Below are 13,935 nucleotides of genomic sequence, written 5' to 3'. Positions count from 1 at the left end.
GTTAACAAACCCAGGGACAAGGGAACAACAAGTGATCCAAAACCGATGGCAAGGAGGGTGTAGGAGGCCTGGTAGGGCTTGATCAAGGGCAATATAACCGAGAGAAATTACTTAAACTCAAATGAAGGGTGAGCATGAGGGTGGGACAAGAGGAAGTCAAAGGAAATAGAGGAAAGAACTCTGGGGCACAGGGTATTTACGGAGGTCTAAATACAGACATGTGCATATGTAAATATATCTATATATGACGATGGGGAAATAGATCTATTTGCATATATTTATAGGTTTAATATTAAGGTAGCAGATGGACAATGGGCCTCTACTCAAGTACTTCCTCAATGCAAAAACACTTTGTTTTATTACACTGGCCCTCCATGATGCTCACCTTCCTAACAAGATCGCTGAAGACAAAGCAGGTGCATAAGAAATGTGGTGAAGAGAGCTGATGGTGCCCGGCTATCAAAAGATATAGCATCTGGGGACTTAAAGGCTTGAATGTAATCAAGCAGCCATCTAGCTCAGAAGCAACAAAGCCCACATGGAAGAAGCACACCCAGCCTGTGTGAGCATGAGGTGTCGAAGGGATCCGGTATCAGGCATCAAAGAACAAAAAATTATATCATTGTGAAAGATTGGGGTTCAAAGCCCATCTGTATGCAACTGCACATCCCCATACAGAAGGGTCACGGGGAGGAAACGAGCCAGTCAGGGTGCAGTGTAGCAATGATGAAACATACAACTTGTCTCTAGTTCTTTAATGCTTCCTCTCCCTCCACTATCATGATCCAAATTCTACCTTACAAATCTGGCTAGATCAGGGGGTGTACAGTGATACAGATAAGAGCTGGAAGCAGAAGGAATCCAGGACAGATAAGATAAACCCCTTAGGACCAATAATGAGAGTAGCGATACCAGGAGGGTGAGGGGAAGGTAGGTAGAAAGGGGGAACCGATTACAAAGATCTACATATAACTCCCTCCCTGGGGGACGGACAACAGAAAAGTGGGTGAAGGGAGATGTTGGATAGTGTAAGACGTAACAAAATAATAATAATGTATAAATTATCAAGGGTTCATGAGGGAGGGGTGGCAGGGAGGGAGGGGAAAAAATTAAGAGCTAATACCAAGGGCTCAAGTAGAAAGAAAATGTTTCGAGAATGACGATGACAACGTATGTATGAATGTGCTTGACATGATGTATATGGATTATGATAAGTGTTGTAAAAGCCCCCAATGAAATGATTTTTTTAAAAAAGTATCAAGAAAATATTTTTTGTTAAATTTCCTCTGATGCGCATGTGTCACTTCAATAAAAACAAATGCTTGGATATTAAGCTTAATATAACCCATTTATCGTTTTTGTTTCATTTAGTTCTGACAATTCTGTGAGGTAAATACTATTCCCATTTGTTCATTTGTGATAGAAAACATTTCAAGTGACAAATGCAATGGTTTGCCCAGGGCAATCTTTTTATTAAGTGTTAGTGTCAGTAGGAGGAGCCGGGGCTCTTGACTGAAAATCTGGTGCTTTTCCTACTACATCACATCTCTTTGTACTTGCTTGTTTAGTTGGACAGCACATTGTTGGCTCCACCAATTCAAATCTCTAAGACTCTTTCATATGTTGTTTTAAATTCAGGTTCTCCTCATCCTGTACATCTGTAATTGATACTTTTGAATTTACATACATGGTTTTGTTAATCCCCATTCATTTCATCTTATTATTTCCCACTTATGGTTCTAGCTTTGTGAGATCTTTTCAATCTTGATTCTGTTATCCAATTTGTTTATTATTCCTTCCAGCTGTGTACCAACAGCCAACTTTTAAAGCAAAGTCCTAGTAATCCTAGAAGCCTCCTAGTAATCTCTTCTAGTGCACAAGATTTCTACCACACAGTCTGGACTTTAATAAATGGTAATTGATGCAAGGAGATCTTTGCTTTATACAGGATTGGGGAAAGAAAAAGCCCATATATAGTCTTTAACAAGAAAACCTCTTTGGGAAAAAACAAAACCCCCTAGTAAACTATATTCACTTATTTATTTTGAAATTATTACAAGATCACTATAGAACTACGTGGTTCTTACATTTTTATATGCTGTCAAATACTATTTTCACAGTAAACAACACTGTTAAACTGTTTTTCTTTTACATCTGCACTTGTGCTTAATACTTAGTGCATTCATTGCTTTGTAGTTCTAGTTTTCTGAAATTGGCTGAGTTGCTAGGGCTATGGGTCTTGTTTTGTGACTGAATTTATGAAAGAAAGACTTTTACTTGGAATAAATATTAAAATAATTCAAATACCTCTTTCTAAATAAATTTGTGTTCATTATCACTCCTTTATACTAAGGAATATAATGATTGTATATTGATTTAAAGTGTTTTATGGGTGGGAGTGATAAAGGGTTTTTGGTGGCTAGAGGTCAGAGGCTAAGGTGTCTTCATTTCACTCATTGTTGTTGATGGTAGGTGCCATCAGGTCAATTTTGACTCATAGCCACTCTGTGTACAGCAGAATGAAACACCACCCGGTTCTTTGTCATTCTCACAATTGTTCTTATGTTTGAACCCAATGTTGCACCCACTGTGCAAATCCATCTTTCTAAGGGCCTTCCTCTTTTTCACTGCCCTACTACTTTGCCAGGTATGATGCCCTTCTCCAGCCCTGATCTCTCTTGAGTGTATGTGAGAGGAAGTCTCGCCGTCCTTGCCTCTCAGGAACATTCTGGTTGCACTCTTCCAAGACAGATTTGTTTGTCTTTTCTGGCAGTCCGCGTATGTTCAGTATTCTACACTAGCACCATACTTGTTCAAACGCACATCTTTTTTTACTCATAGATGCCATCATTATTTGGGCACTAGAGGAGGGATCCTAGCCCTCCCTTAGCTGTTCCTTCTCTTCTTATTATCCTCTTCAGAACTCTGTAAAAGCAACTTTTTTTTACTCTGATAAAATCAAAGACACTTAGTTTAAAAAGATAGTATCAATGATTTTATAGGTAGGATTGAAAGTCTATGGGTGCTGCCATTATAGTAATGGTATGATTAATATGTAGAGTTTGTTTTAGTAACAAAATTATTTTAATGGCTATCAACTGTTTAGTTCTATATTTGTAGAATTAGTAAGATCTTGAAAGGGCTGCTTAAACCTTTTGATTATATTTTAGGGCATCTATAGTAGTACCTGGCCACATGGAAACCCAAAAACTTTTAACCCTTGATATTTCATAGCTTGCAAGCATTTTCTCCTACGGCTTTGGCTAACATTTTGGTTCTCCACAACAATGTCAGTTTCATGTATATTTTTAACACTTTGGGGGACAGCTATAAAAAGTTGAATTCGTGTCTTTTCAAAGACCTAAATCTTGGCTACTTTGAAGTGAGTTTGTTTTTTTAAATCATTTTATTGGGAGCTCGTACAACTCATCACAACCATACATCCATCCATTGTGTCAAGCACAGTTGTACATTTCTTGCCATCATCATTCTCAAAACATTTGCTTTCTACTTTTTATAGCTGTCCCCCAAAGTGTTAAAAATATACATGAAACTGACATTATTATGGAGAACCAAACTATTAGCTATAGCCGTGAAATAAAAGGCTTGCAAGCTATGAAATATCAAGGGTTAAAAGTTTTTGGTGATAACAGAATTTTTAAGGGGGTATTTTTATACTTTGATTAAATGGAAAAGAAATAAAAATAAAGAATAAGTATGTTTTTCTTTCTTTTAGCAGGTAAAGCAAACCTTAATTAGGTCCCAGTTTGCTTGTACTTACAAAGATGACTGCATGATAAGCAAGTATAAATGGAATAGTGTTAATTCGGCATCAGACCCTTTGTGTGTGCTTCTAATGGAAAATGACTCTTCTGGTAATTGACCTTATTTGAACAATTAGATAACAATTTAATTCCAGTCTCCCAATTTTAACTAATATGTAAATGTTTACTTTTTTTAAAGATATGAGTATATTTAAAAAGCTAAATATATGGAAGGTTTTATGGAAGATTTATGGAAAGGATTGGAAATGGTTTGATGTAACTAAATATATTTGAAAATAATTTTTAGCTTTTGTTTAACTTAATGTTATATTTTTTGGTAGGAGTGAGAGATGGTATGGTAAAATGAGAAATAAGGTGATAGCCTCATTTGTTAGTCATATAATTTATAGCATAAGTTATGTTATCAATTATATGATTTTTATTATAAATCATAAATTTTGCCTATGCTTTCACTATTTCAATGTGTATTATAAAAATTTTTAAAGTAATATTTTTGATATTATATAATCCTTTCCCTTTTTCATCTTACATAACAGAAGGTGTAAAAATATCTGCTGGAAGACTAACAATTGGAACAAGTTCTGGAAATGTTCATCAGGACAGAAGTAAAAATAAAAACATATCAAGAAAATCAAGTACGCGGACAGGAAATAAGAACTCAAAAAGAAAACAGTTGGATTTGGATGGTGAAAATATTTTTTGTGATAATGGAAATGAACAGCTTGAACAGAAAGATACTAAGATACCTAAGACATCAAAGGATTCACAGAAAAAGTTGGATGTCAAATTAGCTCGAAAAGTAAAAGGCAACAAATGTACCACTAAGGTCAAATTGATTAGTGGCCAGACAAAATTAACTCAATTTTTCAGACTGTGAATTTGTCTTCTAACTATATAAAACCCACTCACCAAGGACATACCCTTGGTTTCTAAAAGGTTCAAGGTGCAATTTACCCATGGCTTTATTGTATTGATCTGAAGTGTGTTTAAGGTATCATGCTAATTTGTTAAAAAGTATGGATTGTGATAAGAGTTGTATGAACCCCTAATAAAATGATTAAAAAAACAACTAATAAGTCATAATCTTGCAGAAGTTTCAAGAAGTTTAATAATTCAAGGAAAAAGCATATCATTGTACATTACTAACATCTTAATAATTTCTTTTAGAACAGACGTTTTAAACAATAACATAAAAACAATAAAATCACAGTAGCATTAAGGGCTTTTTCCTTAATGGGCAATTAAATGATTTTGTCTTCTTCTGAAACGATGATGTGGCCCGACAAGTATCAGACTTGCCAACAAGGTCGGTAGACTCTTCCCAGCATACACCTGAGCACTGAAGTAAAAAGAAAAGCAATGAAAAAAATTGTAAGAAATGCATTATTATCACCACACAAAAATATTTAGAAATAAAAAAATGGACCTAGTAGAGCTAATTTTGAGTAAGTAAAAATGACCAAAACTAATTTTTATTCTTTTACTTCTTTTTGTTGTTGTTCACTTTAAATGGACTTTAATTGAACCATGGTCTTTTTAAAATTTTGTTATCATTGGATCCAAATTCAGTTCAACCAAGAGTTTTATTTTATGGAATTAAGTTGCAAAAATTGAATTCTAAAAGACTACTCACTGTCAAAATCCCGCCTTCCTATAGGAAATTTAGCTGAGTTTTCTTCATCCCCAATTTCTCTCTTTTCCTGTGGTGTTTCAGTATTCTGAACTCCATTCTCAGCTGGAAAAGCTACAGATCCTTTCAGTGCAAGATAAGGTTTTATAGCCAAATTCAGTGGCAGACCGTGGTTTAAGAAATTGTGTTTGGAGCCTGCATTCTGTAACGAAAAGGTTGATTTGTGTTTTAGCTGTCTTATTGAGAATGGAACATCATTACAATTGTGTCATATTCTTATTGTATCAGTTCTAAGGTGCTCTTCACTGTTTTGGATTCCTTAATACCTTAGATGTAAGTTTGTTAGGGCAGCAAAATATCCTCTTAAAATATTAAGAGATATTCTTCTCTTTGATGGACGAACCACCAGCTATGTAGAAAATGGCATGAGTTGTTCTCATGTACATTATATGACTATTTGCATATACTTCTGTTTCTAAAATGAAAACTATCCATTTTACTTTTCAGAGAATTTACAAATATTTAAATTTCCGTTGTAATAAAGAACAAATCAGAATTCCTCTTACCTTTGAATTTCTGTTTTCCTCTTCATCCATGAAACCATTCTCGTCGCTTTTATATTGTTCCAAGGAAGGAGCAATAACGGACTTCTCTGCAGCATCTTCCTTCTGTAAGGCTTTCCCCAGTCTGAATGTGCTAAAGACCATGTCATCTTCTACGTTTCTTATGGGCTTTGCTGAAAGTAAAACACCTTGAGAAAACAAAGAAAAGGTTAGTATTAACATGTAGGATGAAAGACTCATTTTAGCCATTCTTAGTTTGATGTTTGCATAGAGTCAAAGATGTATTAAACCAAGAAGAATTTCTCAGTGAGCATGCTTTACTGCTGTTTTCCACCTTTATATATATTTCCAGTTTGAATGGATAGCACTTCAAAGTCTTATATTTTCCTCATTTTAGAAATGACTCATCAGGTAGAGGCTAACCTTTTGTAAAGCCACTAATACCTACATTGTTTTGGTGTTAGTGGCATATTGTTTATTCTTGAATATGAATTTCCTAGAATCTGATTAAGATCGTGGTAGACTGCTTTCTGTTGAGTAGATTAGACTCTTGAAAATGAGTTGTTATTAAGAAAGACCACAGGACATCAGACTTTCTTTATGCTCTTATTATTCCTTCCGTACACTTTGGATTAAGTAATGTATTAAAACTAAATTATTCCACTCTAGGATGGTAAGGATAAAAGTTTTACGTATTTTTAATCATGATTAACTTGAAATAATATTCAAAAAGGATTTTCTTTCTTAAATACTTGATACAGCCTTTGGAGATCAAAGTACAGATGCTTGTTGTTTGGGAAAAAAGGTAAGTCATGCTGTTTGCAAACCCTAACTGTCAGGTATGGGAATTATATCTTTGCAATTACAAAAGGGTAACACTGACATTTATTAGCAATTCATGAATAGCAAGTCTTCGGAAACAATATTTTGTTGCTACATAAGTACGATTTTTGGATGATGAGAATATGTTGTTTGCTTTTAAGTCAAACATTTACAAATTAATTGTATATTTTGACCTCAGTGCAAAAACTGCCTTTTAATGTAAATGTACAAGATACTCTCTAGGGTGTATTCTTTGATATCGAATTTGGGATCATAGACTATGCTGCATGTTTTCCAAAAGTAATAGTAACCAGTTTTTCCTTTAGCAGAGTTTAAGGGCTCCACCTGCCCCATAGCCTAACAAACACTTGAGTCTTTACTGTTGTTTCCTTTCGTGGGTCGGAGGCTTCCTCCATTGTAGCACATAGCAACAACTACCAAAGAGTTGAGTGTTTTTCCACATGATTATGATCCATTTATCTTTCCTCATGTAAAATTCTTTTTTTTTTAAGTTGGTCTTTGCCTATTTTCTGTTATGGCGTTTTGTCATTTTTTGTATTGACTCATGAGAGCTTTTTCTGTATTCTGCACATTAAGTTTTTGACAGCTATGTATGTTGCCTCTGAAGACCATTATTTTTCTATCTGAAGTATATACTCTAAGTGCAAACTTAGTAATATACTCAAACTGTTTTTCTTGCAAAATTGCTTCAGTGCACATACAGCTTTTGAGTTGACAATTATTATCTCCCAGCACTTTATTCTTATGTTAGCTTCTTTTGGTTTCCATTGTTACTATTGAGAACTTCATTGTCAATTTTAACCATGATTTCTTGTGTTGTTGTTAGGGGCTGTGGAGTCAGTTCCTACTCATAGCCACCTTAAGTCCACCCGAACAAAGCACCGCTAGGTCCTGCGCCGTCCCCACAGTTATTCTTTTGTTTGGATCTACTGTTGGAGCCACTGTATCCAGCCTTCTTGTTGAGGGCCTTTCTCTTTTTCACTGACCCCACTTTCCCAAGTATGATGCCCTTCGCCAGGGGCTGGCCTCTCCTGACAACATGTTCAAAGTACTTAAGAGGAAGTCTTACAGACTCACAGTTCTTATTAGGAAGTTAATAGGCTACTACAAGTCAGGAACATAAAACAGTAGCACCTCACCTCAACCAGTTAATCTCTCTCTGGTCCTCAGCCTCTCAGCCATGTAGACCTTTGGTTTCTGCCTTTCCATGGACCAGAAGACCAACACCCTTTTCTGAGATGGTGCTCTTTGACACAGGGTAATGCATGCATTGAACAATTCCCTCTGTTTGTGTTTCCCACTCCCTATGTGTCCCACCCTATGTGCGTGGTCCCACCCTATCATGCAGCGGAGTTACAGAGACATATATAGTTGAGCGAAATTAGGAAATTTCACTTCATCACAGTATTTCATGGATTCTGGAAAATTATTAGCCAGCATCTCTTAAAATATAGCCTCTATCCTATTCCATTTCTCCTTTCGGAATTTTCATTAGAGTTACTAGCAGGTTTCCAAAAGCTGATGAAAAAATTCACTCCCTTTTTATTCCATCTTTCCTTGAACCTTCTAAAGCCTACTCCTTCCACATCTCTCAACTACACTTTTCTATTTTCTGTCTTTCTCTTCCTGTTTACATTTTAAATAACTCTTTTTTTCATTTCAGCAGTAAACTTTTGCTTGCATTTAATCTGCTGTTTAAACTGCCTGTTGAGTTATTTTGTTTTTTATACTTTTTATTTCCAAAGGTTATAGTTGGTTCCTTCTCATTTTTGATTCTCTGTTTAATAGTTTCTTCAGCACATTTGTAATTCCTTCTCTAATTTTTTCAGGTGTATTAAACAGTTCACATTTCTATGTAATTTGTTCTAATATTGGCCATCTTTAATTTTATGGTTTAATATTTTTGCTGATTCTATTTCACAGTGTCTTAATGTGTTTAGCCCATTTTGTTTTTTTGCATATGTTCTTGGAATTGTATCCAGTGGAATTCTTGGCATTTTCATGTTTTGTCTTTTTCAGGGAGGGTTTGTGTAGGAAACAGGAAGATTTCTCCCAGGTCGTCTCCCCAAATATATGTTAGACTTATGACACTGCTTGTAACTACTGGTAAATGATTGTCAAGTTACCTCCCTGAAAGCAGTCAGCTGCCAGACTACTGTCAGGTGCCACCACAGGTAGGGCCCACTCCCTGCTGTTAAGGACAATGGGCTACTTCTCCCTAAAGGCTTGTGGCTATTAATCCGGGTTTGCACCCAACTGATAATGGTTTCTGTAGTAAGCCAGAAAACAGGTCAAACCAGCTCAGTGACATCCAAAGTTAGGCTGCCATCCTGAATCTAGGATCCACCCATCTTGTCACTTGTATACCCCCAATCCCTTCTCTTCCTATTGCGTGTATATCCCTAGATCACCCCCTTCCCATTACTGTATTACCTATAGCACAACCCTTTCCTGTGACATATGTCTTCACCTGGAATTAGGAGGCTTGCATGTTCCCAGAGAATATAAAAGTCTTGGATAGCAATAAATATTCCTCTCTTCATATAGACCACCAAGTGAGGCTGAGGTGAGCATGCTACCATGAGATTGTCTGACTCCATTATTTCAGCCTCTCTTCTATCTCTCATGTTCTCTATGACTTTACTATAATCTTTACTTATTATCGCTGTACAATTGCGCCTACCAGACCCGTGATGATGTGTTAGGGGCTGGTCACCCTGACAGATTTGTGATTGTTTCTGCCATTCACCTCAGGGCACTATCAATCTAGTGCCCCTTTATACTAAGGTTACTAAGATTTCTGCTTGCAGCAGTTTGTCACGAGGAAGCCTAGGATGATGGATATTCTTTTTCACTTCAGTCATCCCAGAGCCATTCCCAAGGCAAGAAAGTTTCTACTTGCTGAGTTTGGTTTTTGTTTTTCTCCAGTTCCCAGCTCTGTGTGGGAAATTCTGATTTGCTCTCTGATTTTACCCAGGTTCTAAACTTTGTCTTCTGTCCCAACTCATGGAGGTGATTGAAACCAGGCTCTAAACCACCAGAAATTCATAGAGGCTCTTGGAGCATTACAGGCTCTAGTCCTTGTTAACCTCTGTGGAAGGTTGCTTTCTCCTTAGCCTCCTTCTGCTTCCCTTATTTGCTGCCAGCTCAGCTATGCACTGTGCACACTCCAAGAATGTTCTCAGAGGTTTTTTTTTTTTCCCTGTGGGGAGTTCTTTGCAAAATAGTATGCTGTACTGTTGGAAATGAGTCTCAGTTCATTTTTTAATGGGAAGTTCTCTTCACAAAGGAATTGGAACTGTTTACATAAATGTTGTATGTATGGTATATTGTTTCTGTTTCTTAAAACTACTTGGTTATAGGAATGTATTTCAAATTGTTTAAATCTTTATTTTTGAAAAATTGTGGTGAAAATATACTTAATAAAACACACAACATCTCAATAATTTTTGCATGTACAAAAATATATGCTTTCTTTAAGTATATTTTATCAGAGGTGGGGGCCAATTAGGAACTGACCCTCTTGGGGACTATTTAAATGTTACATCTATAAGCAAAAAACTCTTAAACATCCTGGCTTCCTTGATTTTGGAGGTACCTTTTCTTTTTAATTTTGTTATACACCCTGATGGCTTCCCAGGGTCTGAACCTGCTATGGAGCAGCCTGTTTAGTTGAAGAAAGACCATGTTAATGTTTGCCTCTTTTATTAGTTGCTATTCTAATAATGTAATAAATATTAATAATTATGTATTTATTTTATGTTTCTAGTACATGAATTGGTTTGACTGATCTTCACTCAAAATTGGGACTAAATCTAAACCATTTTGATGCTTTAGAAAAGTTAGTGTTTTTCTTTATTCATATTTTGCTTCAACTGTATTAGCTTCTGAACATTACGCGGCTTTCTTTTTTTTTCTTAACACCCCTGCCCCCAACTCTCTCCCATTGCTTTCTTATAACCATTTAATTATGGGAGCATTTTCCAGTTATTTTCGATGATAACTAAAAGAAAAAAAAATTGGTTGCTCTGATGTGCAATAGACCATAGTAGATTTCTTTTTCATTGATGCTGAAAATTAAGTGTCCCCAAGTGGTAGGAAAGAACTTGGAAGAGAAACTATTGCCATATGGGCTTGGAAAGGCACACGTGTTACATCAGATATGTTCTATGTTTTCTGAAAAACTACTACTAATACCTTATATTTGTAAATCAATTTCTCAAACTTTACTTTCCCTCCAAGTAACTTATATTTGTCACATTATGCCAGTAAATTAAGTATAAATTAAATGGCATTTAGACAGTGGTTTACTGAGAATTCTGAATTTCTTAATGTTTTTTTTAATCTACCTGTCATAATGATTCACTTACATTTTCAAAAGGCCTACGAAACTTAGAAGCCATTCCCGTTTTGTTACCTCCTCTGCCTAAAGAACCCACTGATGACAGGGGAGAACAAAAGGCAGATATAATTTTGAGAGCTGCAGAGGGTGTGGTCACTGAACTTTTCCCCTTATCTTTAAAAATCAGCATTTTTAATATTCTAGACTATATACTATGGAAATGTTTAAACATGGAAATAATTTGTTTTAAGAAATGTGTACCGGGGTTGAAGGTATTGGAAGTTTAATTTTGAACAAGGACATGCACTTTAACCTTACAGAGTTTAGTTAGGATGATAAGAATCACTTATATAGTCACAGTGAAGAGTTTTCAAAGAATAGTGTTGGACTTCATGGGAACATGTAATAGGGGAAACAAATAGTCAGTCTGAGGTAAGGTTGTTCTCTAGAAATACAATGTGAGCCACATGTACAGCTACATTTACAAAAAGAGAAAAGCTGGCAAAATTAATCTTAACCATTTATATAACCTACTGTGATAGTCTAGGTAGACTAGAGCAACAAATCCAGGGAGACTCATGTGTATAAGAAAGAGCTTTATATACAAGAGCAATTGAATATTGAGAAAATATCCCAACCCAGTCCAGATCAAGTCCATAAGTCTATTAGCCCATATGTCCAATACCAATCTATAAACTCCTCTTCAGACTCATGCAACACATGCAATGATGCCGAATGCAGGAAGATCACAGACCAGTGGGTGGAAAGTCTTATGGATCCTGTGGCAGTGGAAGCATCTCAGCGCTGGCAGTGGTGTAGCATGGCTCCTTCAGTTCTAGGGCTCTAGTGTAGCTCTATGTGTCTTCTCGACAGGAATGTCTCTCAAGGAGTGAGCAAGTGTCCCGCCTCCAGTGAACCATTTTTCTCCATAGTGGCTCCAAATAAGGTCATCAAGCTGCGACCTGATTGAAAGGCTAAACAACACCCTTTCACTCTAGTCTCAAGATGACAACAGATTATGTAACAACCACACTTACTAAACAAAATATACTCATTTCAACATGCAGTCAATATAAAAGCAATTAGTTAAATATTTTACAGTATTTTTTATACTAAGTCTAAAATCTTATATGCATTTCATGCTGACACCTATCTCAGTTGAGACGGCATATTTCTAGTGCTCAATAGGTGTGTTAGTCTGGGTACTTTAGAGAAACAAATCCACAGAAACTCATGTATAAGAGAGAGTTTTATATGAAGGGTAAGTGCACATCAAGAAAACATCCCAACCTAGTGCTTGCCCAAGCCCACAAGTCCAACATTAACCCATATGTCCAACACCAATTCACAAAGTCCTCCATCTCACAAAACACACTATGATGCTGACTGCTGGAGGAAAGCCGAGTCAGTGAATGTGTAAGCATTTCGGTGCTGGCAGGAGTCTCCACATGGTTGCTGTAGCACCCGGGGCTGCATTGGGGTAGGTCCATGTGGCTTCCTTTCAGGGATGTCTTGCAGGAAGTGAGCCTTGGCAGCTGGAGCAGGGAACTGGCTAAGGCAGCTGCACCCTGGTCCAACCATCAAAAAGCAAGAGACCCGAGAACTAGAAAGGCGAGGCAAGGCTCACCGAGCCATGTATCCCTCTGCCCTTCAATTAACCCCACGTGTTTATCGGGTAGGTTGGCACAATAAACTATATCAATAGGTTTTCCTTTTTGTGACATTGGATAGTAATGGCCTGTGGTATGAGAGAAGGCTTTCTAAGGAAAAAGAAGATGAGTAGGTGATGACCCAAGTGGGAGCAGTGCAGCATATGGCAATGTGTGGGATGTAAAAGGAGTTTAAAAACCAGGTTATTTATTTAGGATTGATTGGTCCCAAGTCACTCAGTGAAAGTTCTGCCCCAGGAGAGTAAACCATTTTAAGTTCATAGCTTCAGAAGGCCTTTGCCACACTACTGTTGTACACATGTCTGCCAACATGAGGAATAAAAAACTACCAACCGAGTGATCTTAGACTCTTACTGTGAGATGCTGTTGAGTTGATTTCACTCATGGAGACAATGTATAACAGAACCAAACATTGCCTGCATCTGCACCATCTTCATGAGCAGTTAAATAAATCCTTGTCAACTTGAGCGAAGGGAGAGTCTAGCCTGTCAATCAGATCACAGCCTGATTGATCCCTCCTTGTGGGCATGGCCTTCTCATGAGGATTCTGGGAACTCCTTTCTTCCTCTCTGGAGACAGCACATACATTTTCTCTGCTTCACATTCTTGCTGACAAGCCACATGGAGCCACACTGATGGAGCTGGAGGAGCCATGTGGAGACCCGCACCAAGGCTGAGATGTTTCTACTGTCACTGGATCGACCACTGACTTGTGATCTTCCTGCACTTGGCATCATTGCATGTATTGCGTGAGTCTAAAGAGGAATTTATGGGTTACTATCAGACATATGGGCTAATATTAGACTTAGGGACTTGATCTGGACTGAATGGGATGTTTTCTCAATATACAATTGCTCTTTGGTATAAAGCTCTCTCACACAACATGAGTATCACTGAATTGCTTTCTCTAGTCAACCTGGACTACCACAATATGTTTGAGTTCATTGTGCCTGTTGTGTTAACCCATCTCATTGACCGTTTTCCTCATTTTGCTGAACTTCTACTTTACCAAACATGAGTTTATTTTCTAGGGATTAGTCCTGATGACGTGTACAAAGTAAGTGAGCTATTGTCTCACTCTCTTCATTTCTTTTTTTTTTTT

The 13,935-nt window shown here is 36.9% G+C and overlaps 2 protein-coding genes across 2 annotated transcripts in view; one reads left to right on the top strand and one right to left on the bottom strand.

Moving 5' to 3' along the window:
- LOC101644964 (PARP1 binding protein) overlaps positions 1–4,914 on the top strand; it is an 82,705-nt gene extending 77,791 nt beyond the window's left edge. The window contains exons 10-11 of the mRNA XM_004700352.2: positions 3,737–3,875; positions 4,322–4,914. Coding sequence (XP_004700409.1) covers positions 3,737–3,875; positions 4,322–4,662 — 480 coding nt within the window. The 3' untranslated portion in view covers positions 4,663–4,914. The remainder of the gene's footprint in view (positions 1–3,736; positions 3,876–4,321) is intronic.
- A 117-nt stretch (positions 4,915–5,031) lies between these two features.
- On the bottom strand, positions 5,032–6,227 carry PMCH (pro-melanin concentrating hormone). Its single transcript, XM_004700351.2, has 3 exons — positions 5,982–6,227; positions 5,419–5,617; positions 5,032–5,124 (listed from the first exon to the last, which is right to left on the bottom strand). Exons 1-3 carry the CDS (start codon positions 6,225–6,227, stop codon positions 5,075–5,077), a joined length of 495 nt encoding a protein of 164 aa, XP_004700408.1. The 3' UTR covers positions 5,032–5,074.
- Between the last annotated feature and the right edge of the window lie 7,708 nt (positions 6,228–13,935).

This window comes from Echinops telfairi, unplaced genomic scaffold (assembly GCF_000313985.2).
Source record: "Echinops telfairi isolate 266 unplaced genomic scaffold, ASM31398v2 ScPeMD7_2;HRSCAF=8, whole genome shotgun sequence".
Classification (NCBI taxonomy): Eukaryota; Metazoa; Chordata; class Mammalia; order Afrosoricida; family Tenrecidae; genus Echinops; species Echinops telfairi.
Note: the sequence above shows the minus strand (reverse complement) of the source record. Positions and strands in the feature narration are given on the sequence as shown.